Raw genomic sequence first — 21,818 nt, forward strand, 5'->3', positions numbered from 1 at the left:
GGGAGGAAACTGAGGGCAGCGTGGGGGTGGGAACGGGGACTGGGGGTTTGGGGGGCACCCAGCTGAGACTTTGGGATGCCTGGGTTCTATTCGGCTCAGGCGCGGACAGGCCCTGCCGGCTCCCCGCACACACCTGCTTTCAGCCCTGGGGAAGGGTCCCAGCTCCCTGCCCCCTCCCTTACTCAGTGGACCCCAGGGGGGAGATGTGCCTGCGTTGCCGTTTGAAGCCTCTTGGCCATTATGCTTTCACCACTGGGGAGGTGTCTTTGTGTGTGGGGAGAAAATTGGTGCTGGGCTCCGTTGGGGGCTGGGGCCTGTCACTGACTGGGGACCCCGGGGCATTATCTTGGCTGCAGGGCTTCATTTGTAATGGAAGCGATTCTGGGGCTCAAGCAAATTTTTTTTTTTACTTTCATAACTCCCACGCCCAGGCCCGGAGGTGCCTGGGGGGCTTGGAGCGGCCAGGCCCGGAGGTGCCCAGGGGGCTCGGAGCGGCCAGGCCCGGAGGTGCTGGGGCTCAGACCTGGCACAGATTAAGCGCTGCGTAGCTGCCTGTATGGTCTGTGGGTGCTTCGTGTCTGGGCTTGGGGATTACGTGACTGGGTGGCGTGGGCACTGGCTGGGCATTGGGGGATACAGGCATGCACGCTGGAGACAGGTTTTCATGGGCGCTGGCTGGGTGCGACGAGCACCCGGCTGTTTGGAGGTGGAAGGTGTGTGTTTGGGGGCTGGGTGCGGGCACCCGCTGCGGAGAGCCGGCTGCGTGTGCCAGGCACGTGGCGGTGTGTGCCCAGTCCTCGTCTCTCACCTCTCTGCACGCGCAGGTGCTTGGAACAGCTGGGAGCGGGAGCTGCTTTTGGGATCAGTCGGTCCCTGTCTCTGAGGAGGGCTCTGCTGAGCTGGGGAGGAGGGGCCTGCCCCCCCCCCACCTGTGGCAGCGTCACCAAGTCCCAGCAGCTGTCGGTGTTTCTCAGTGGCACTGTCCCAGCTGCCACTCAGCCCCCGGCTCCCTCCCCTCCACCAAGTGCCCAACGCACAGCTCGGGGCGGAGAGACGGACCCCGCGTAGCTGGCTGCTGGGGCTGTGGGACCCTCGCTGTGCCGCCCTGTGTGGGGCCGGGGCCTACGAGCCATGCTGTCCTCTCCGGCTGTGGTGCTCCACCCGTACAGCCTGCCTGTGTACCCGCAGGTGCCCCAGTGCTACCCGGGCCTGGTTCAGGTACACGCTTCCCCTCTGTGTGTGTGTGGGTGTGTGTCTGTGGCCCCCTGCGGTGACCGGCCGTGCCTGGGAGCCAGGAGCCCCTGTAACACCTCGGGCCTGTCAGCACCGCGGGGAGATAACCCCTTGCTTCCTGGATTCCTTGTCTCCTTTCTGGGGGGCCCCCGTCTCCCGGGAGGTCAGATAGCGGAGACGGGCGGCCATGTATGGGAAGTGCTATTTGTAGCTCTCGGGGAAGGCTGGAGAGGCCGGGGGCCCAGTGAATTCAGCTTCTCCGAGTCTGAGAGTTACCTCAGGGGCAGCAGGATTCACATCTTCTGCCCTTACCCTGGGGGGGGTTTGACCTTAGAGCAGATGGGTGCTCGCCTACCTCTGCAGCGGGGGGGAGGGGGGCCCTTGCTGGTCTGTGCTCCCCCCTTGGCCTGGTGAGCCCCGATGTAAGTTGTGTCCAAGGGTCCCAGCCCACGCCACCCTCTGCCTCTGTCACCGCAGTGCCGCTGTGCCTTGGGGCTGCATGGCGAGGACTGGATGAAGGGGCCCCAGGCCAGCGCCCATTGGATTGGGGACCTGTCTGGCCCAGCACCAGCTCCCTACAAAGGAAGGGGCCAGAAACCCACAGCTGGGTGGGGTGGGGGGTGGGGGGAGATAACCAGCCTCCTTCATGTCAGGGTTTGCCCCCAAAGCAACAGGAAGCAGGGGCGCCGTCCTTTCTGCTTTCAGCCAGCCCGTGCTAAACTTGTGCTCTCAGCGAGATCATGTAGCAGGGAGTTCCCCTGGCCAAGCATTTTTCTCAGGTCCGGTCTGAATCTGTGGCCGTGGCATTTTGCAAACTTGCCCCCTGGTTGTGGCTTTATAGGAAGGGGCAGGTAGTGGCACCCGCCCCCACACCCTCCCAATCCCTGTCCCCTCGCTGCACCTGTCTCCCCCCGCGGGCGCCTCTCCTGAGACCCACTGTGGATCCCTGCCCCTCGGCCATGGTAGCTCCATTTTGGAGCCTGTCCTATGTGGGAGGGCGGCGTTGTCGAGTGCAACATGAAGGGGGGACCCAGCCCCTCGGGATTGGGGGGAAGTGGGGACACTTGTGTTTATGCAGCCCTGCCCCCACCCCTGTATTAGAGACACCCCGGGGGGGTGATGGGGGTTTGTGGCGCCTGTATCCCACCCCCCGTCCCTCCCCCTCCTCCATGGGTCCGGAAGGCAGAGGGGCAGGACCCACGGGCCTTTGTCCCCCCCCATCTCCCCTCGCTGCCCCCCCCATGCCTTGAGTGATTGGGGAAGGTGTTGCTATTTATATCCAGCCAGATGCCTTGATAGCGGCTGCTGAAAGCAGCTGTGGGGGCTGGGGGAGCCGGCGGGGGGGGGGGGGGAAAGGGAGGTCTTATCTATGTATGAGAGGCTGGGCCCCACATGGGGGTGGGGTTGGCAGACTAAGCCTGGAGCAGCAGGTTCTCCCCCCCCCCTTCACTTTTTATTATAAGAACCTGCCTGGTTTAGGATGGGGGGGGGGGGATATTCCTGCTCAGGGCCCGCACGGGCTCTGATTATATTCCCCCTGCTCCCAGCATTCGGGGTGACCCACCTGCAATCCCCCCCCATCAGAGCTCAGCGTCAGGCCCCAACCACTTCTCGGGGACCTGCTGCTGCCCCCTCCCCCTTCAAGGAGGCCCCCCAGGGGCTGTTGTCTACCCAAAACCGTCCCGCTGCCGCTCGCCCCGTCGGCTTGGTGGCGGCCCAAAGCCGTGGCAAAGGGCGGGGAGGCAGCGACGGTCAGCGCGGGACCGGGGAAACGCCCGGTGGGTTTAAGAACAAGGTGCTGGCGCCGCGTAAAGCCGGGGTGGCCCCACCTGCTGCCCTCCGAGCCGCCTACGCCGCCCTTTGGACCATTCAAAATCAGGCCTGATGGAGCTCGGGGCTTCTGCCCTGCGGGGAAGGGGGGCTCAGGGCTTTTCCCCATAGGAGGCACCCGCCGGGGCTGAGAGGAAGGGGATCACGAGGCTGAACCCCCCCCAGTGCCCTCTCCCCACTGGACAGAAGCCCCCCCACCGTGCCGCAGGGCAGAAACCCCAAGTCCCCCCTCCAGTCTGGTAGATGGAGAATGGGCGGGGGCCTGGGGGGAGAGAGGCTCCATGGGTCACCCTTGAACTGTTAAAGAGCCACCATGCGGCTTGTGACCTGCGGATCTGCCCCCCCCTTTAAACCCTCAGGCCTGACGTGACCCCAGCTGATTTTTTGCCTCACTGGGCGTTTTCCTGCCGCGATATTACGCAATCACCCCCCCAGTCTGAACTGCAGGAGACGCGAAGTCTTAACGCACCGGCCGGAGGAAGCGAGTCTGGGCCTTTCGCAGGCCCCGAGCGTCCGCTCAGGACAAAGCAAAGCCCGTGAACGGGGCGCAGAGCTGCAGCAGCTGCAGTGGGGTGAAGGAAGCGAGGGGCAGAGCGGCGCTGGGGGCTGAAGCCCCCTTACCCTGCTAGACGGGGACCTCAGCCGCAGGGCTGGTCCTATCCAGCCCCAGTGGTTATTAAAAGGGGAACGGATTCCCCAGGGCCCAGCGGGACGAAGGCCGGGCACAGACCAGGCCGAACCCGGGAGAGGGTCAGCTCCCGAAGGGGTGGCTGGGGGGATACAGGGGTGGATGTGGGCAGGGAGAGAGGGGGGGGGGTCACTGTGTGTGTAGAGGGGGGCTGGAAGAATTCTTATATAAATGGATGGAGGGAGGGGTGAGTGGAGGGGAGTGCAGGAGGGAGGGGGGAGTGAAGGTGTGCAGGAGGGAAGGGTGCAGAGAGAGATGTGGGGACCCCTCACTTCCTGCCCACTTCCTGGGGAGCAGGATGCCGGGTTTGCCCCATGCCTGGGGCTGGGGCTGGGGCAGGGACGCTGACTCCCAGGTCTGTGGGGGCGGGGGCAGGTTCTCCCTGGGCTGGGGACTGCTGGGGGGATGTCCCGGGGGAGGCAGGTTCTCCCTGGGCTGGGGGCTGCTGGGGAGTGTCCCGGGGGGGCAGGTTCTCCCTGGGCTGGGGACTGCTGGGGGGGGTGTCCCGGGGGGGCAGGTTCTCTCTGGGCTGGGGGCTGCTGGGGTTGTCCCGGGGGGGCAGATTCCCCCTGGGCTGGGAGGTGTCCCGGGGGGGGGGCCGGCAGACCCTGCAGCTGTCGGGCTGCTCCCTGCCAGGGTTAGAAAATCCTCAAACAGCTGAAAAAGGCGACAGCCCAAATAGGGCCTGGGGGGCGGGGGGAGGGTTGATAAGGGGCGGCCAATGGGACGCCCTCCCGCACCCTGTCACTCTCCCCATTGGCTGCTGCTAGGATGCAGTACCCCCCCCCCAAGCTGGCCTTATAGCCCCTGGGCCGGGGGCCAAAGGCAGCATCCCCCAGCCAGGCCGGGGGCCTCAGGCAGCTGCTGGGATGGGGCTGGTGCCCAGTGTAGGTGGGTGGGTTTCCCTGTGACAGGGGGCCCGGACTCCTGGGTTCTCTCCTGGCTCAGGGAGGGGGGATCTGGGAGCCAGGACTCCTGGGTTCTCTCCCCAGCTCTGGGAGGTCTAGTGAGTTAGAGCCAGGGTAGGGGCTGGGAGCCAGGACTCCTGGGTTCTCTCTCCAGCTCTGGGAGGTCCAGTGAGTTAGAGCCAGGGTAGGGGCTGGGAGACCAGACTCCTGGGTTCTCTCCCTGGCTCTGGGAGAGGAGGGGGCTCTGGTGGGTTAGAGCCAGGGTAGGGGCTGGGAGCCCAGACTCCTGGGTTCTCTCCTGGCTCAGGAAGGGGGGTCTGGGAGCCAGGACTCCTGGGTTCTCTCCTGGCTCAGGGAGGGGGGGTCTGGGAGCCAGGACTCCTGGGTTCTTTCCCCGGCTCTGGGAGGGCACGGGGGCTGGTGGGTTAGAGCAGGGGGGTCTGGGAGCCCGGACTCCTGGGTTCTCTCCCCAGCTCTGGGAGGTCCAGTGAGTTAGAGCCAGGGTAGGGGCTGGGAGCCAGGACTCCTGGGTTCTCTCCCTGGCTCTGGGAGAGGAGGGGGCTCTGGTGGGTTAGAGACAGGGTAGGGGCTGGGAGCCAGGACTCCTGGGTTCTATTCTCAGCTAGATGTTGTGTGTTACTCCGGGCAGGGGGGACCCTTTCCCTGGTGCTAAGTGGGGATGGGGGAGGGCCTGGCTCCTGCTCCTGGTCTCACTTCTCCTCTTCTTTCCCCGGCAGGGTAGCCAGGATGCCGCTGCCCCCGCTGACCCCATGACTCAGACGTACCCTGCCCCGTACCCCCCGGCCCCGGCCCGGCTGCCCCCACCTTTCCGCCCACCCGGCGCCCTGCAGGACTACCCGCCGCAGACCCCCGCTGAGCACGGTCTGTGCCTCTACCCGGCTGGCCAGCCCCACCCGGAGCACGCCGCCCCACCGGAGCCCCTGGTGCCAGCCCTGCCTCCTCCCCCCGCGGTGAGTGCCTGGCCCCTTTCGCCTGGGAGATGCCCTCCTGCCCCTTTCTTCTGCTGCATGTCTCAGGGGCCCCGCAGGCCTCCTTCCCTGCACCCCCCTTGCCGCTCCCTCCAGCAACCCCTCCTACAGGAATCCGTCCCGCCCCAGTGCCAAGTGGGCAGAGATGTTGGCATGGGGCCTTTGTAGCCAAGGTGGACCCCACAGAGGCTGGATTGGGGCCTGGTTTGGGTGCACTGTGCTGTGGCTGTTCTCTGCCCCCCAAGGCCCATAGGGGGCGGAATCAGGGTGCACTGTGCTGTGGCTGTTCTCTGCCCCCCAAGGTCCATAGGGGGCGGAATCGGGGCGCACTGTGCTGTGGCTGTTCTCTGCCCCCCAAGGCCCATAGGGGGCAGAATCGGTGCGCACTGTGCTGTGGCTGTTCTCTGCCCCCCAAGGCCCATAGGGGGTGGATCAGGGCGCACGGCGCTGTGTCTATTCTCTGCCCCCCAGCGTCCCCCATCGGAGGCGGATCGGGGTCATGGCTGGAGGGCACTGGTGGCGTCTCCGTAGCGGTGGGGGGGCTGGGATCTGGGCCCACAGGGGCCAGGAGGAACGTGGCCGCTTCACCTGAGTGCAGATCGCTCTGCAGCCCCCCCTCGGGTATTGGTGCCCCCGCTCGGCCAGCACCGGGCTAGGGAAGAGGGTGATCTCCCCGGCATGGAGTGGTGAGGGCCATGGGTGTTTGGATCCTAACTCTCCCCCACCTTCCCCTCGATCCCAAGCTCCCCCCCTCGTGCCTTGACCCTCGGCTGCCAAGATCTGTGCGTTTGGGGGGGGGGAGTGGGGGCACATGTAACCCACATGCCGGGGTACCGAGACCTCCTTAGAGAGAAAATGCATCTGCCCTACAGACTCAGCTAACAGCCAGTTGCTCTGAGGGCTCCTGCCCTCAGCCCTGGAGGTCCCAGGTTCAGTGTGACACAGGCCCCTGTTGGGGGGGAGGACTGGACACCCCCCTCACGCCCGGTGCTGGGGGCTAAGGTGATCCCCCCCCCCCTCCATCTCCAGGCAGCTGGGCGTCCCCTTCCCTGGGCTCTGGAGCTCTCTGCCCATATCGGGTCATGGTGTCGCCTGCCCCCTCGGGATCGGATTCCTCCCTCCCCCCCAACGCCGGCAGCTGTTTATCTCCACATGGAACAAATGGTGCATTCCTGGTCCCCTCCCCACGCCGCCCCCCCCAGCCACAAATGCACAAACAGCTCTGGGAAGGACACGGTGTCCTCTGAACCCCTGGGAAACAGGGGCCACACCCCACCACCTCCGTGGGGGACCCCAGTGAGACACTTCCCTGCCCCAGGGAGCCCCCCTCACCCCCGAGAATCTACCCCCCCTCCGCACCACTGTCATCTGGGCTGCTCATCAATTCAGATCATGCCCCTGCTGCTTGGGGTCCCCAGATGGAGAGCATGGATGCGGGGGGTGGGAGGGGTGGCAGCATGGAGTGCCCCTGGCCACCCCCCAATCCTGGGGATGCCGGTTCGGGGCTGGAGCCCTGAGATGGGTGCTCAGAACTAGCCCCCCCTCTTCAACCAGGGGCTTTTGCACTGATTGGGAATCTCTGGGTGCCCCCCCCCAACCTGCCCCTACACCCAGAATGGGGTGGCACAGAGCCCTCCACTTCCCCCCCTGCTCAGAAGTCCCCCCTCCAGATTTCACATCCCTTTGTGCCCTAGAAAAAGCCCCCCACCCCCATCTGCTCTGCTCAGTGGCAACCGACCCTGCGTCCCCCCGCCACCCCGAACCTGTTGTGCCGCCCTTTGCAAGATGAAAGTCTTCCAGCCCCCGGGTGAGAGCGACGCTGAGCAACCAGGGACGGTAAATGACGCAGCAGCCAGCAGCGCGGTACCGGTACCGGTAGCCCGGGAAGGGGCTAGGGGGTGGGGACAGGAGAGCTGCATGCTGGAGATGGGGGTTGGACAGCTGCCCCCAGGCTGGTGTTTGTGGAGCGGGATTTCAGGAGGTCCGGCCTGAGTCTGGAAGGAGTTTGGGGGCAGCAGATTGTGAAGGGACCTTTGTAGAAGTGTGTATGTGAGTGTGTGTGTGGTGGGGGCAAGGGGGGGCAAGCCAAGGTCAAAGTGGCCCCTCCCTCTGCCAGCAGTTCTCTTCTGGCACTGCAGCTTCCCTTGGTGGGCGAAATGTGTCATTGCGGCGCCTCCCCAGCCCAACCGATTATTCTCCGGGAGGGGAAGAAAAATCTGCGGGGAACTTTGATTCTGCGCTATGTTTCTTGTGCTAAAAGGGGGAGGGGCACGGGCCTGTGGTCCCCCTCTGCCCCCCCTGTGCTGGCAGTTTGAGTCTCAGATTGTCAGTGAGGGAGGCTGCATTTCTGGATGCCCAGCTTCCATCACCCAGATGCGGGCCTGCTTTGGGGTTTGGTGAGAACAAACTGCGGGCTCAGGCTGGGATCCCCAAGGGGCTCTGGGCTGCCCCAGAGTTCTGGGTTTGTTGCTGAGGCGCTCTGTGTTTGCAGCACCTCATGGAGCCAGCAGAGGGTGCTGTGCCCCCCCCCCCCCAAAGGGAGATGCTTTTGTGCCCTTGCCAGGCTGGGATGGTTGCCTTAGACCTGTGTCTTCAGCATTTCAGCCCCTCGCCCCGTGTCCAAAACCCACAATGCGGCCCCAAAATCGTGAGATGAGCGAAACAGCCCACTGCGGGTTCTGCGCACTCGGCCTCGCGTCCCGTTTCCCACCTCAGCCAGGTGGGCGAGAAGCATCCAGTTTTTTAGGGTTGTGGGGTTTTTTTTTTATTGTCAATGCTAGGTGAGATTGTCTCACAATCACGTGACTCTGAGAGCTGGGGATTGAAGCGGATGACCAAACTGCGGGAGACTTTGCAACAATGCACTTGAATCCTCTGGGGACTCCAAACAGACTCGGTCTGGGGGCTTCAGCGCCGAGATGCGGGGTGACTAGGCAGGGCATGTGTACGCTAGAAACTTCAGCCTCCCGAGGTTCCCACCTCCCTCCTGGGAGCCTCCCAGCAGCTGGGCTCCCAGCTGGGAGTGGGGAGCCCCCGGGGTGGTGTTATATTGGTGTAATAGGGAACATACATTGGTGAGACCAGGGGTGCTGGAACCGGGGGGCTAGGAGGGGAGGTCATGGCTTGTCCACTTTTCACTAGGGCGGACCCCACCTCTTTCTCCACCGGCATGGAGCCTAGGCAGTTGTGGGACCATGCGGACCCTCCCCCTGCCCATGGTGTAAGGGGGCTGAGAGCCCCCTACCTGGGGCCCCGCCCACCAGGCTCCCCGCCCGGCCCAGGGCAGGTGGAAGGTCTGCAACGCTACGTGGGTTCCCCACAGCTCCCCGCCTGACTCCTATCATGGCCGGGCTGCGTCTCTGAGGCCCCCCTGCCAGAGCTGGGTTGGGGAGACCTGTGCGGGCAGCTGTGGGGAGGCTGGGTCCCCCCATCTGCCCTGGGTGGGGGTCCTGGGGGTTGGAGACACAGGCAGGGGGCTGCTTTCTCCCCAGCCCCACTCTGGCTTCTGGCTTGGCTGGGGCCTGCGGGAGAAGAGGGGTGGGGGCGGGCCCTTGGGGGGAAGGGGACTTGGGGGGCAGGGCCTCAGGGGGGCCCCCAGCCCCCCCACTTTTGGGAAGGCTCTCCAGGGTCCTCGGTGGGACCAAGTCTGGAGTGTGGACATTGACGTAACTCTGCAGCTGAGCGTTCCCCTCCTGCCCGCTGGGAAATGGGTCCCCTCAAGACCTGTGACCTCCCCCCAAGCCACGCCTGCCAAACGTCCTAGCCCGGCGAGGAGAGATCGCGGCGAATGCTGGAGGAGCGTGTGTGGGATATAATCACCGGGGTGTCCGTGCAAGGCCTGGCCGGGGGTGGCTGGCAGGGGGGTTTCTTCTCCGAGGGCCTTTCCTCCCACCGGCCGCGGCCGCCGCCGGATCAGATGCCTCTTGGCTCCTAGCGATGTGGCGAATGACTCTGTCTCTTCCCCCCCTCTCCGGCTAGGGCCCCCCTGGGGCGTTGGGAGCGGCGCTGGCGGATCTCCCGGCAAAAGCAGGTTTTTGTCCCAGGCATCTTGGAATCCGTCACGTTTCTCGGGCCTAGTAGCATTAATCCGTGATCCGCCTCGATCATCCCTACTCACCCCCCGGCGCCGCACCTGCCTGCCTCAGTTTCTCTCTGCACCCCCTCACCACTCCCACCCACCCCGGCTGGATACCGTCCCTGGGCTTCGGCAGGGGCGATCCCGGTTGAACTTGTCTTTAAGGGCGGAGCGGCTCCGGGTCTAGGTGACTGGTCCATGGAGAGTTGGGGGAGGGCTGGAGGCAGGGGGCGGGGGGGGCGGGGACATAGTTAGAGAGAGGAAAGCTGCTCGGGTGAACCCCCTTGCTCTGAGCCACTGGGAGGCCCAGGGCAGAGCATTGGGTGTGGCTGCAGCACATCGGACTGTTCACACGGCCGAGGGAAAGGGATGTTTCAAACAGTTGTGCACACGCATGCTTACGTGAGCATATCACACATACCCCCCGTCGCACCTCCACCAAGTGTATTGCACACCCCCCCCACTGCACGGAGGCCGCACACACCAGCCTGGCACACGCACGCACCGACACTTCACAGACAGTCATGCCACGCATGCACACCCCTGCTCCCGTGCGCGTGCACTGAGGGCGCACACCCACTCTTCACTCCTATGCACGGGGGCGTTTGCATTGCACACACCCCTGCTGTGTGAGCATCCAACCCCACCCCCCACCCGCACACCCCTCATGTGCACACATGTTCACCCCCACACACTCTGCAGGAGCACACGTTCCCCACGGGCACCCACACAGTTTGCACGCAGCCCCACGCCTGGGCTGGAACAGGGGCGTGTGCGCACTCTCCCCATGTGTGCGCGCACACACACACATGAATGCACATGCCCCACCCCTCCTGAGAGGCCCCAGGGAAAAGGTTAAAGACAAGTTCAACCCCGTCTCTCTAGCTGGGTAACCGGTTTCACGCCTTCTGACCTGGTGGCTGTGCTCCGTGCGATGGGCGACACCCCGGATGCGGCATCTTGGCCCGTGCATTGGAGGATGTCTGAGATCTGAGGCCTTGGGCTGAGCTGAGCCGTCTGCATGGGCAGAGGAGAGAAGCCTCCATCCCTGTGGGAGGGGCGGGATTCCTTCAGCTCCTAGCGCGGTGGAAAAGCCCATCCCAGCCCCCTCTCCCCCACTAAACCCCCCTTGCTTCTTGTCACTAACTGCCTTGCTTGTGCCAGCGTGTGCTAACCCAACGGCCCAGGACCTCTGGGTGCGTTCGTGCCTGCTCCCCGACGGCTCAGCATCTTGTGCCCAGCCACGGCTCACACCTGGTTCCTGGCTGGGAGCCAGAGGTCCCGGCACTGAATTTCCCTGGATCCCCTGCCCCGGCTTGTCCGCCGACGGGGCTGGAGACCCCCTGATCCTCGGCCCTGAACGGGGGATCAGGAGCCAGAGCTGCTGTCTCGTCTCGGCCGGTGTCAATGCCGGGGCACCAGGGGCCTGTCTCCCAGGCAATGCTGCAGGGGACAGGAGGGAGGGGGGACGGCGCTTGGAGCACCCACTGAATGGGGTGGTGGTGGTGGGGGTTGTTCCCTCCCGAACTGACTCTGAAGGGACAAGGGCATGAATCACTGAACCTTCAAGTGAGATGGTCGAGGCTGTTCCCTCCCCAGCTCCCCCCCGGCGCAGAGGTGCTACAGGACAAGGGTGGGAGGGGAAACGGGAATATCATTGGGGAGAGGTGTAAAAGGGAGATAGCTGGAGATCCCGGTGTGCTGGCAAAGAGAGAAGAGGCATCACAAAAATGAAATGCCTGCAAACTGCATGGACACTTTTTAAAGCCCCCGTAAGAAAGGCTCCCACTATATGTATGCCCCAATTAAGAAAAAAGAAGTAAGAGGACCACAATCCCCCTCCCCCAAAACCTGTGCCCATAGCTAAACAACTGAGGTGTGGTTAGAGACGAGAGGACATCTTTTAAAAATTAGAAGTCGAAGTCTACTGAGGAAAATAGAAAGGAGCATCGACTCTGGCAAGTCAGCCGCAGAAGTAAAGTTGGGGCGGCCAAAAAAGAATTTGAAGAGCAGCTAGCAAAAGACACAAAAACTAAGAGCAAAAAAAATTTTTTAAGTACATCAGCAGCAGGAAGCCTGACAAATAATCAGTGGAGCCACTGGCCGGTCAAGGGAGCACTCAAGGACGATAAGGCCGTTGCGGAGAAGCTAAATGAATTCTTTGCATCGGTCTTCATGGCAGAGGGTGGGAGGGAGATTCCCACACCTGAGCTGTTCTTTTTAGGTGACAGATCTGAGGGACTGTCCCAGATTGAGGTGTCAGTAGAGGAGGATTTGGAAAAAAATGTTAAACTAAACAGTAATAAGTCACCGGGACCAGATGGGATTCACCCAAGAGTTCAGAAGGAACCCCATTGTGAAATTGCAGAACGACTAACTGTAGTGTGTAACCTATCGCTTAAATCAGCCTCTGGACCAGGTGACTGGCACATGACTGATGTAATGCTGTTTTTTTAAAAAGGCTCCAGAGGTGATCCTGGCAATTAAAGAAAGAACAGGAGTACCGGTAACACCTTAGAGATGCATCCGAAGAAGTGAGCAGTAGCCCATGAAAGCTCATGCTGAAATAAATGTTAGTCTCTAACGTGCCACAAGTACTCCTGTTCTTTTTGTGGCTACAGACTAACACGGCTGCTACTCTGAAACCTGGCAATTAAAGGTTGTTAAACCTGACGCCAGGAGCAAATTGGTAGAAACTCTAGTAAAGAACAGAATGATCAGACACACGGATGAACAGGATACGGTGGGGAAGACTCAACACGGCTTTTGTAAATGGAAAAATAATCCCAACTCCGCATCCAAAATGATGGGGTCTAAATTAGCTGGTACCACTCAAGAAAGAGATTTCGGAGCCATGGCAGAGGAGTTCTCTGAAAACATCCACTCAGTGCGCAGTGGCAGTCGAAAAAAGCGAACGATGTCTAAACCAGATGGAGATGGATAGAGAATAAGGCAGAAAAGATCATAATGCCACCATATAAAGCCATGCTACGCCCACTCCTTGAATACTGCGTGCAGTTCTGGTCGCCCCATCTCGAGAAAAGATAAATTAGAATTGGAAAAAGTATAGCAAAGGGCAACAAAAATGACTAAGGGTACAGGGCTGCTTCCATACGAGGAGAGACGAAAAAGCCCGCAACTGTTCAACATAGAAAATAGATGCCTAAGGAGGGGATAACAGCACGAACAGCCTGCAGAAAGGGAGTAGAGAAGCGTTAGTACACAAGAGCCAGGGGTCACCCAGTGTAATTCATAAGCAGCAGGTTTATAATAAACCCAAGGAAGTGTTTCTTCACACAGCGTGCTGTCAACCTGTGGAACTCCTCGCCAGGGGATGTTGTGTAGGCCAAAAGTAGAACGGGGTTAAAAAAAAAAGAGACTGAGATAAATTCATGGGGGATTGGTCTGTCAATGGCTATTAGCCAAGGTCAGAGATGCAACCCTATGCTCTGGGTGTCCCTAAACCTCTGACTGCCAGGAGCTGGGAACGGGCGACAGGGGATGGATAACTTGACGTTTCCCTGTTCTGTTCATTCACTCTGGGGCACCCGGCACTGGCCAATGTTGGAAGACAGGACCCTGGGCAAGATGGACCCTTGGTCTGACCCAGTGTGGCCGTTCTTATGGGATCCCATTGTGGGGGTTGATGGGGAATTCCGGGGGAGGGGGATAGCAGGGAATCTTGGTGGGGGGGTTGTAATGGGATCCTGGGGCTCCAGTGGGGGTATGCAGGGGATCCCAGTGTCTCTTTGCCCCAGCTCTGTCCGGTTTATCTCTTGGGGTTCCCTCCAGCCAGCCGAGGAGAGTCCCGTGGCCGCGCTCAGCCCAGACGGCCGGGAAGCAGAGAGCGAAGACAGCAAATCCCAGCCCAAGCGGCTGCACGTCTCCAATATCCCCTTCCGCTTCCGTGACCCCGACCTGCGGCAGATGTTTGGGGTGAGTCCTGCAGCCCAGGGCTTTGGGTGTGTGTGTGTGTGTGTGTGTGTGTGTACCCCATGGTGAAGGGGGGACAAGGTACCACCTGTGGCCCAGATGGCCTGGGGGTGGGGTGTTGTGTAGCACACATAGTGTGTGTGTGTCACCGAGGGCCCTTCTAGGGCCCTGTGATTGGTCGGGGCCCCACTGGGTTCTGGAGAGTCGGTCACTGATTCCTGTCTTGTCCCCCCCACCCCCCCTTTTCAAGCAATTCGGGAAGATCCTAGACGTGGAAATCATCTTCAACGAACGCGGCTCCAAGGTGCGGGGGCGCCGGGGGGAGGGGGGAGCCGGGGGGTCCCAGCAGAGGCTGCTGGTGGCGGGAGAGGTTCCTGGCCTGGCTGAAAGGTGGCAGCTGCTGGATTGTCTGGAAGCGGAGCCCACCCAGTGGGCAGCGCCTGCCCACCATGGCTCAGGGCCTCTCTGGGTTTTCTGCAGCCAAGGCTTTGCCCATGGCACTGACCCCCATGCGGGAAGGTCCAGAGGGGCACGAACCAGGACGTGGGGCAGGGAGGGACGCTGTGTGCATGTGTGTGTGCGTGAGTGTGTGTGTTTTTGTGAGTGTGTTTGTGCTTGTGTGTGTGAGCGTGTTTATGCGTGTGTGTGCGTGCATGTGCGTGAGTGTGTTTGTGTGTGTGCATGTGTGTGAATGTGTGCGTGAGTGTGAGCGTGTGTGTGAGAGAATGTGAGCCTGTGAGCATGTGTGCGCGTGTGCATGAGTGTGTGTTTGTGTGTGTGTGAGTGTGTGAGCATGTGTGCGTTTGTGTGACTGTGTGTGTATGTGTGTGAATGCTGGGGACTAGACGGAACCCGGGGCCGAGGCAGGTCACACTGGGGCAGAGGAGGAGCCGTGTGGGGTGGGAGCCCCTAGAACCTGAGGGGGACGAAAATGGGGCATGTGGCAGGGTTTAAAAGCCCCCAGCGGGGCCTGGCCAGGGCAGCTGCATGACCCCTTGTGTGCCCCCCCCCAAACACACCCCATAGCCGCCCTCTCTCCCCAGCCAGCCGCAGCCTCATCCTTCCCCGGCCTCTCCCCGTCCTGCAGGGTTTTGGCTTTGTGACCTTCGACAGCAGCCAGGATGCAGACCAGGCGCGAGAGAAGCTGAACAGCACCGTTGTGGAGGGCAGGAAAATCGAGGTCAGTGCCCCATGGCGGGACGGGGGGGGACCCAGGTGGTTTCACTCTGGGGGCGGGGGGTAGCTTTGCTCTGTGCCCATCTGGTGGGGGGATGTGCGTGGGGAGCTGGCACGGGCAGGGTCCAGTGTCTTGGCTCTGAGCCCCATGGCTGTATGTGTGTGTGTGTGGGGAGGGGGGGTTGGCTTTGCCGTGACCCCAGACTTGCTCACCTCTCCCCCCCCGGCAGGTGAACAACGCCACGGCCCGTGTGGTCACCAAGAAGCCTCCAGCAGCGCCTGCTGTGAACGGTACAAGGGGGTGGGGCGGGAGGTGAGGTGTGTCCCCCCCCCGGCAGGGCCCCCACTCGGCCAGGGTGCAGGCCCCTCCTGCTGCTGGTGCCAGGGGACAGGGACGCCCCCATCCCCCGGCATCTGGGCAGGCGGCTGTCTCTGACGTGCCCCCGGCCGGGTCTGTGGGGAGAGACCGGTGCCGTGGGCTGAGCTGGGGGGGGCAGGGAGGGAAGGGGGGCTGGGCCCCCCCGTCCGGTCTGATGCCCCCCTTTCTCTCTCGGCGGCTAGGTTGGAAGATCAATCCCTTGGTTGGTGCTGTCTATGCCCCCGACCTCTACACAGGTGGGACTTTCCCTCCCTCCCTGCTGCCATTGTGTCTCCCCAGGCCTGTCCCCCCCACCAGCATCTCCATCCCCCTCTCCTGTCTGGCCCCACGAGGATCTTCTCTTCCTGCCCCATGTCTGCTGCTTCGCCGTCACCCACCCATCACGGGCGGCGGGTGAACCCCCCTTCGGGGCGGCGGGTGAACCCCCCTTTCAGGGAGCCTAGCCCCCCCCGGCCCCCCTTTAAGCCTGAAGCCCCGCCCCTACATCCTACCCACCCCCGGCCGGAGCCCTCCACCATGGCCGGTGGCTATCCCGAGCACCAGCCCGACCCCTGAGCCCCCGCCAATCTGGGGGGAGAGGGGAGCGAGGGTAGGGGCTCAGGGCAGAGCGTAGGTGGGGCCCCAACCCTCCCCTGGCCTATTATACTGACTGCCCATGCCCCGTCCCTTTCTCATCCCCCGTTCGCCCCCTATACCCCCCCCGCCCCCACTCACACCCTGTGGTCCTGACTGTCTGCTCTGTTCCCAGTGGCCACCATCCCCTACCCGATGGTGGCCCCGGCGGCACTGGCCTATCGCGGGGGCCTCCGGGGCCGTGGCCGAGCCATCTACAGCCCGATCCGGGCAGCTCCTGCCCCGTCGCCCGTCCCTGCCTATGGGAGGTGAGCCCGTGGGGGGTGGGAACGGGGGCATGGGGGGGTGGGGGAGGCTGGGCATCGATCCTGGCAGTCAGGAGGGCGGAGGGGACACTTTTGGAGGGGCGCTTTCTTTGCACCCTGCAGCCAGAGGAGCTGGATCTGGGGCGAGGATGTGGATGGGGTGGGGGGGCAGTATCAGTGCTGGGGGGGGGCTTACGGCCGGAGCTGATCCTTCTCCTTTCTCCACAGTGTGGTGTACCCGGATGGGCTATATGGCACCGACATCTATGTAAGCCTCTGGCGCTCCAGTGGGCGTGTTGTGTGTGTGTGTGCGTGCGTGTGTGTGTGTGTGGGGTTATACCTGGTCTGGCGTGTTGTGTGTGTGTGTGCGTGCGTGTGTGTGTGTGTGGGGTTATACCTGGTCTCCACCAGTGCCTGGCATGTCTCCCCTACCCGCTGGGTCCCTGTCTCTCTGGGCTGCCGTGGGAGCATCCCGGGCTCCTGAATCCTTGCCCTACACTCCGGGGAGCTGTGTGTATGCGTGTGTTTGTGTGTGGGGGACTTGGGTTGTGCTAGCATATGTGGCTGGGGTTTAGGAATTTGCAGGGGCTGGGGCAGAGGAGGCCTGGGGGTCAAAGCATTTCTCCCCTGCCCTGTGAGCACTGCCCCACCCCTCTGTCTGTTTCAGCCTCAGAGGGAGGAAAGGGGGGGATGACAGCCTGAGATCGGACCCCCCACACACCCCATTCATGCCCTCAGTGCCCCTTTCCTCCCTTGAGCGCGCACGGAGACGTCCACTCCCTGGGAATCAGCCCTGGTCCTTCATTGTGGAACAGGAGCGATTAGGGAAGCTCCTCCCCCCCATGATCTGCCCTCGAAGGGTATCGTGGGCGGGGTTGTGTGTGTAGGATGCAGGGGCTGCTTGCGGGTTCACCCCCCCTCCTGGCTGTTTCAGGGCTATGCAGCTTACCGTGTGGCACAACCCCCTGGGGCAGCGGCAACGGCAGCGGCGTACACCGACGGGTAAGTGTCAGGGCACGGGGAATACCAGCCAAGGGCGCTGTAGAAGTGGGGGGGCCCCCTCTGCCCAAGGCCAGAGCACCCCCCTCCTGTCCCCGGCTGGCTGCTTCGGTGGTGAGCCGGCTGCCCTCTCTTCTGGCACCACAGCAGCCCCTGCTGGGCTAAAGGTGTAACAGCAGCGCCTCCCCGGGAGAATCAGTTATTCTGCGGGGGTGGGAAATAATCGGCAGGGGACATGAATGCTGCGCTTATCTTTCTTTTGTTTAAAAGTGGGGGGCCCATTTTTAAAAAATGTGGGTGGGGGGGCATGTCCCTGCCAGTTCTGGAACCGCTGCTACCAGCTCCTCCTGGCACAGCTGGCTCTGTGTGTGTGTGTGTGTGTGCGCGTGCGTGCGTGTGTGCTCGCTCACTCCCTAACACCGGCCTCTGCTCTGCTACCCCAGGTACGGCCGGGTCTACACCACAGCAGATCCTTACCACCACGCCGTCACTCCAGCCTACGGCGTCGGGGCCATGGTGAGCAGCAGCTGGTGGGACTCCCCGCCCCGTGTTGGGCCCGCCCCTGAGCCCCATTCCCCGATTCTCTCCCTGCCTCACCCCGCGTCGCGCAGGCATGTTCCGGCACCCTCGCCCCCGCCTGCCTCACGGGTGGCCCTGCTCCTCCCTGGCAGAGGGTCTCCCTGAACATGACCCCCAGCCGACAGACTGGTGCTTTCCAAGGAGGTGACTCTGCTCACTGACCGAGGTGGTTGCCTGGGCAGATCCGCTCACGCCCCTAAGCCCAGCCTGGTGGCCTCGCCCTCCTGTCCAGAACCTCAATCCCATCTGGGAGACCCCCCCCCCCCAGACGCTGCTAGGCAGCCCCTGCCCACACACACTCTGCCCTGCTGGTGCCCTCTCCCTCTCTCACCCCACCCCGCCGAGCAGCTGATGCTAATGGCGCCTTCTCTGCCCCGGCAGGCCAGCCTGTACCGCGGAGGGTACAACCGCTTCACGCCATACTGAGGAACCAGGGGCTGACAAGGCCGGTGGCCGTGACGGGAAGGGGCCTGGGAAGTGGACTCTGAGATCTCGGTGTGAATAGCGACGGGCATGTTCCATCGAGTCCCCTGCCCCCAACACGGACGGGTTGGGACATCCGGTTCTAGCACCCCAGACCCATTACTCAGAATCCCCTGGGGGGAACCCCGCCTGGCTCCAGCACCGTGTTACCCAGAATCTGCTGGGGGGAAGGACGCCTGGTCCCAGTGTCCTATTACCCAGCTCTTGCCTGGCCCCGGTCCCCTGGCCATAGAGACAATGGAGTGGTACGTGCAGAGGGGGGAACACTGCTGCCCCCCAGGCAGTGGAGACGAGGGTGAATTTAGCCAGCGTTTAATATCAGATCCCTGCGTCACACCCGGGGCAGGATGGTGCTGGGTGGCCTCACCCCTTTCACTCACGGGAAAGGGGGTCGTTTGGTCTTTTCAATCAGTGGTTCTCAACTGTCCCAGACGACCGTACCCCATTCAGGACTCTGATCTGTCTTGCCTCCCCCCACGTTTCACCCCTCTTAAAAACGACCTCAGCCTCATGCATCTGCTCGCACCAGGGCTTAAATTCAGCCGCTGCTGTCTGGAGCAGAGCTCTGGGAAATATTTTCCAACTCCCTGGAGATTTTATAGCATGTTGGGGCACGGGAGGCATTGGGGGGAGGGAAATACTCTCTGAGAGTTTCAGCCCTGGCTTGCACGCATGAGTAAATGGCAGCAAATGTGTGTCTAATACAGTGCGAGTCCACACGGGACATTACCGGAGAATATAGTCTGTCAAGCCGTCAAACCAGGCCTCGTCTGTATGAAATTGGAATGATTTGGCTGGTGCTTTTTATGTTACCTGTTGTAAAATTGGACAACTGTCTAGATGAGCTGATGGACGCCCGGGAGACCTTCGCGGACCCCCTCCCTCCCCCGGTTGGGAGCCACTGCCACAGAAAAAAGAAAAACTGGGGAAATTCTAAACCTAGGGCTGTTCCCAGGATCGTGGCCAGAGGCCTCAGGCAGCCGCTAAGCAGGGAAGATGAGACTGAATTTCCCAGCATCTCGTCCCTGGGCTCAGAGACCCGACATTGACCGAATTCCTTTTCCAACTAGTGCCCGTCTCTCTCAGTGCCCTACTTCGGCTCTCTCTATTTCTCTGCAGCTTTCTCCCCCCCCCCCAACGCTCCTATCTCCTGCATGCATCCTGCGCTCTTTCAGCTCCCCGGGGGGGGGGTGTCTTTTGTGCTCAGCAAACACTAGGCTGGGGGCCTGTCCCAGGCCGGGGTTGCATTGAAAGCAGGTTGAGCTGCGAGCTCTTTGAACCATGGCGGATTTCAGGGCATGCGCCCGGCCTCACCCCAGCGCGGTCTCTCAGGGAAAGTGCTCGACTGCCAAAGCCTCTCTCCTGTCCCCGTTTTCTTGTGCTGTAATAAAGCCCTGCTCTCGGCTCTGCTCTCCGGCCTTTCGCTTTCACGCTCTGTCTCTCTCGTGCTGCATTTCTGTCTCTTCCCTCCCGCTGCTGGTTCCTGGCAGGGCTGCGGGGCCCCGGGGCACAGGGCAGTACAGTGAGGCCAATCCTCCAGCAGCTTGGTGCCTGCGGGCTGGCGCAGCCCTCGCTGCCCTGTGCCACCTGGGAGAAGGACCCGGCTCTTTGCAGGATAGAGGGTGAGATGTAGGGTCCCCCTCGCCCAAGCTGCCCTGGTTGCATGGAGCAGGAAAGCCACATGGTCAACTGGGACAGACCCCGTCCCCAGTGTAGGGCTCCTGGCTGCAGTGCACCCGTCGGTGCTCCATCCCGGCTGGGTTTGACCCATGGCGACTCCCCAATGAGGTTACCTCTGTGGGCTCGGAGGCTCAGACCCTGGGGAAGTGAGAGCATGGCTGGCTCTACACCCTCCTGCCCCTGGGGTCACTGACTGCAGTCCCCCCCCATCCCACCCCTGCATTGAGGGCCTGGCCTTTCTCATCCTGGCCCTCCAGTGAGGGTGACCAGATGTCCTGTTTTTAAAGGGACAGTCTCGTTTTTGTGACTTTTTCTCATATAGACGCCTGTTATCCCCCCCCAACTCTGTGTGTGTGTGTGTGTGTGTGTGTGATATAGACGCCTATTATCCCCCCAACTGTGTGTGTGTGTGTGTGATATAGATGCCTGTTATCCCCCCAACTGTGTGTGTGTGTGTGTGTGATAGACGCCTATTATCCCAACTCTGTGTGTGCGCGCACGTGCGTGTGTGTGTGTGTGTGTGTGCGCACGCGTGAGAGAGAGACAAAGGCAGGGGAGACTCAGGGTCTTTCTCCCCTTTGCTCCCCCGGTGGCTTGCATTAGCTCTCTCTCTCTTTAGCTCTGGCCCGTTTGCCCCCCTGCCCCCTTGCTTGCCTGTTACTTTCACTCACCCAGCTGCAGGTGCTCGCTCATGTGCTCTTCACTCGCTGAGGACTGCTCGCTCCTGGCTTCTCGTCCCAGCGCTGGCCGTGCAATCGCCCCCGGCGTGCCCCTCTGCTCCAGTCCCTCTCCCTCACCAGCTCGCTTGCCCCGACACGCTTCTTGCTCGCGCCTTTGCTCGTCCAGCCCGGCTCTTGCTCGCTTGGCTCTGTCCTCACCCCCCCTTTGCTCACCCTGACAGTCTGTCTCGTTTCTGGTCCCACTGGCGCTTACATCGGCCTGTCATGTCGCTCGGGGTGATGTAGCCCAAGCTGGGGCTCGCTTCCTCTCCCTGCGCTCGCCGGGCTGCTCAGATGCTCTCTCCTGCCACGTTCCCTTTCTCCCCCCTGCTCCGCCTTTTACTCCTCTCCGTCCTCACACCTTTGCCGGCCTGGCTCCTCGCTCTCTGGTTCCTGCTCCGCTGTTTGCTTGCCTGGCTGCATGCACGTGTTCTCTCTTGCTTGCTTGTCAATCGCTCGCTGGCCCCTTTGCTCGAGCGCTCGCTTGCTCTCCTCTGTTTGCTGCTCTCTCCTCTGCTTGCTCCTCGCTCGCTTTCTCCTCTGCTTGCTGCTCTCTCTTCCCCTGCTTGCTCCTCGCTCGCTCTCTCCCCTGCTTGCTCCTCGCTCGCTCTCTCCCCTGCTTGCTGCTCTCTCCCTCTCTCCCCTGCTTGCTCCTCGCTCGCTCTCTCCCCTGCTTGCTCCTCGCTCGCTCTCTCCCCTGCTTGCTGCTCTCTCCCTCTCTCCCCTGCTTGCTCCTCGCTCGCTCTCTCCCCTGCTTGCTGCTCTCTCCCTCTCTCCCCTGCTTGCTCCTCGCTCGCTTTCTCCTCTGCTTGCTGCTCTCTCTTCCCCTGCTTGCTGCTCTCTCCCTCTCTCCTCTGCTTGCTCCTCGCTCGCTCTCTCCCCTGCTTGCTGCTCTCTCCCTCTCTCCTCTGCTTGCTCCTCGCTCGCTCTCTCCCCTGCTTGCTGCTCTCTCCCTCTCTCCTCTGCTTGCTCCTCGCTCGCTTTCTCCTCTGCTTGCTGCTCTCTCTTCCCCTGCTTGCTGCTCTCTCCCTCTCTCCCCTGCTTGCTCCTCGCTCGCTTTCTCCTCTGCTTGCTGCTCTCTCCCTCTCTCCCCTGCTTGCTCCTCGCTCGCTTTCTCCTCTGCTTGCTGCTCTCTCTTCCCCTGCTTGCTGCTCTCTCGCTCTCTCCCCTGCTTGCTGCTCTCTCCCTCTCTCCCCTGCTTGCTCCTCGCTCGCTTTCTCCTCTGCTTGCTGCTCTCTCTTCCCCTGCTTGCTGCTCTCTCCCTCTCTC

General features: G+C 62.2%; 1 protein-coding gene across 1 annotated transcript; it reads left to right on the forward strand.

Moving 5' to 3' along the window:
* Window positions 1–68: 68 nt before the first annotated feature.
* Window positions 69–18,914, forward strand: LOC115641728 (RNA binding protein fox-1 homolog 3-like). Its single transcript, XM_030545082.1, has 12 exons — window positions 69–1,218; window positions 5,397–5,630; window positions 13,516–13,659; window positions 13,907–13,960; window positions 14,744–14,836; window positions 15,063–15,123; window positions 15,394–15,447; window positions 15,960–16,092; window positions 16,318–16,357; window positions 17,024–17,091; window positions 17,532–17,604; window positions 18,049–18,914. Exons 1-12 carry the CDS (start codon window positions 1,132–1,134, stop codon window positions 18,091–18,093), a joined length of 1,086 nt encoding a protein of 361 aa, XP_030400942.1. The 5' UTR covers window positions 69–1,131; the 3' UTR covers window positions 18,094–18,914.
* Window positions 18,915–21,818: the final 2,904 nt, after the last annotated feature.

The sequence above is a fragment of the Gopherus evgoodei genome, unplaced genomic scaffold, assembly GCF_007399415.2.
Source record: "Gopherus evgoodei ecotype Sinaloan lineage unplaced genomic scaffold, rGopEvg1_v1.p scaffold_35_arrow_ctg1, whole genome shotgun sequence".
Taxonomy (NCBI): Eukaryota; Metazoa; Chordata; order Testudines; family Testudinidae; genus Gopherus; species Gopherus evgoodei.

Excerpts from the sequence above, each read along its gene's own strand:
- LOC115641728 (XM_030545082.1), top strand. The coding sequence starts at position 1,132 with ATGCTGTCCTCTCCGGCTGTGGTGCTCCACCCGTACAGCCTGCCTGTG. Across the intron at positions 16,358-17,023 it reads TATATGGCACCGACATCTAT|GGCTATGCAGCTTACCGTGT; the intron begins GTAAGCCTCTGG and ends TGGCTGTTTCAG. Across the intron at positions 17,605-18,048 it reads CCTACGGCGTCGGGGCCATG|GCCAGCCTGTACCGCGGAGG; the intron begins GTGAGCAGCAGC and ends CTGCCCCGGCAG.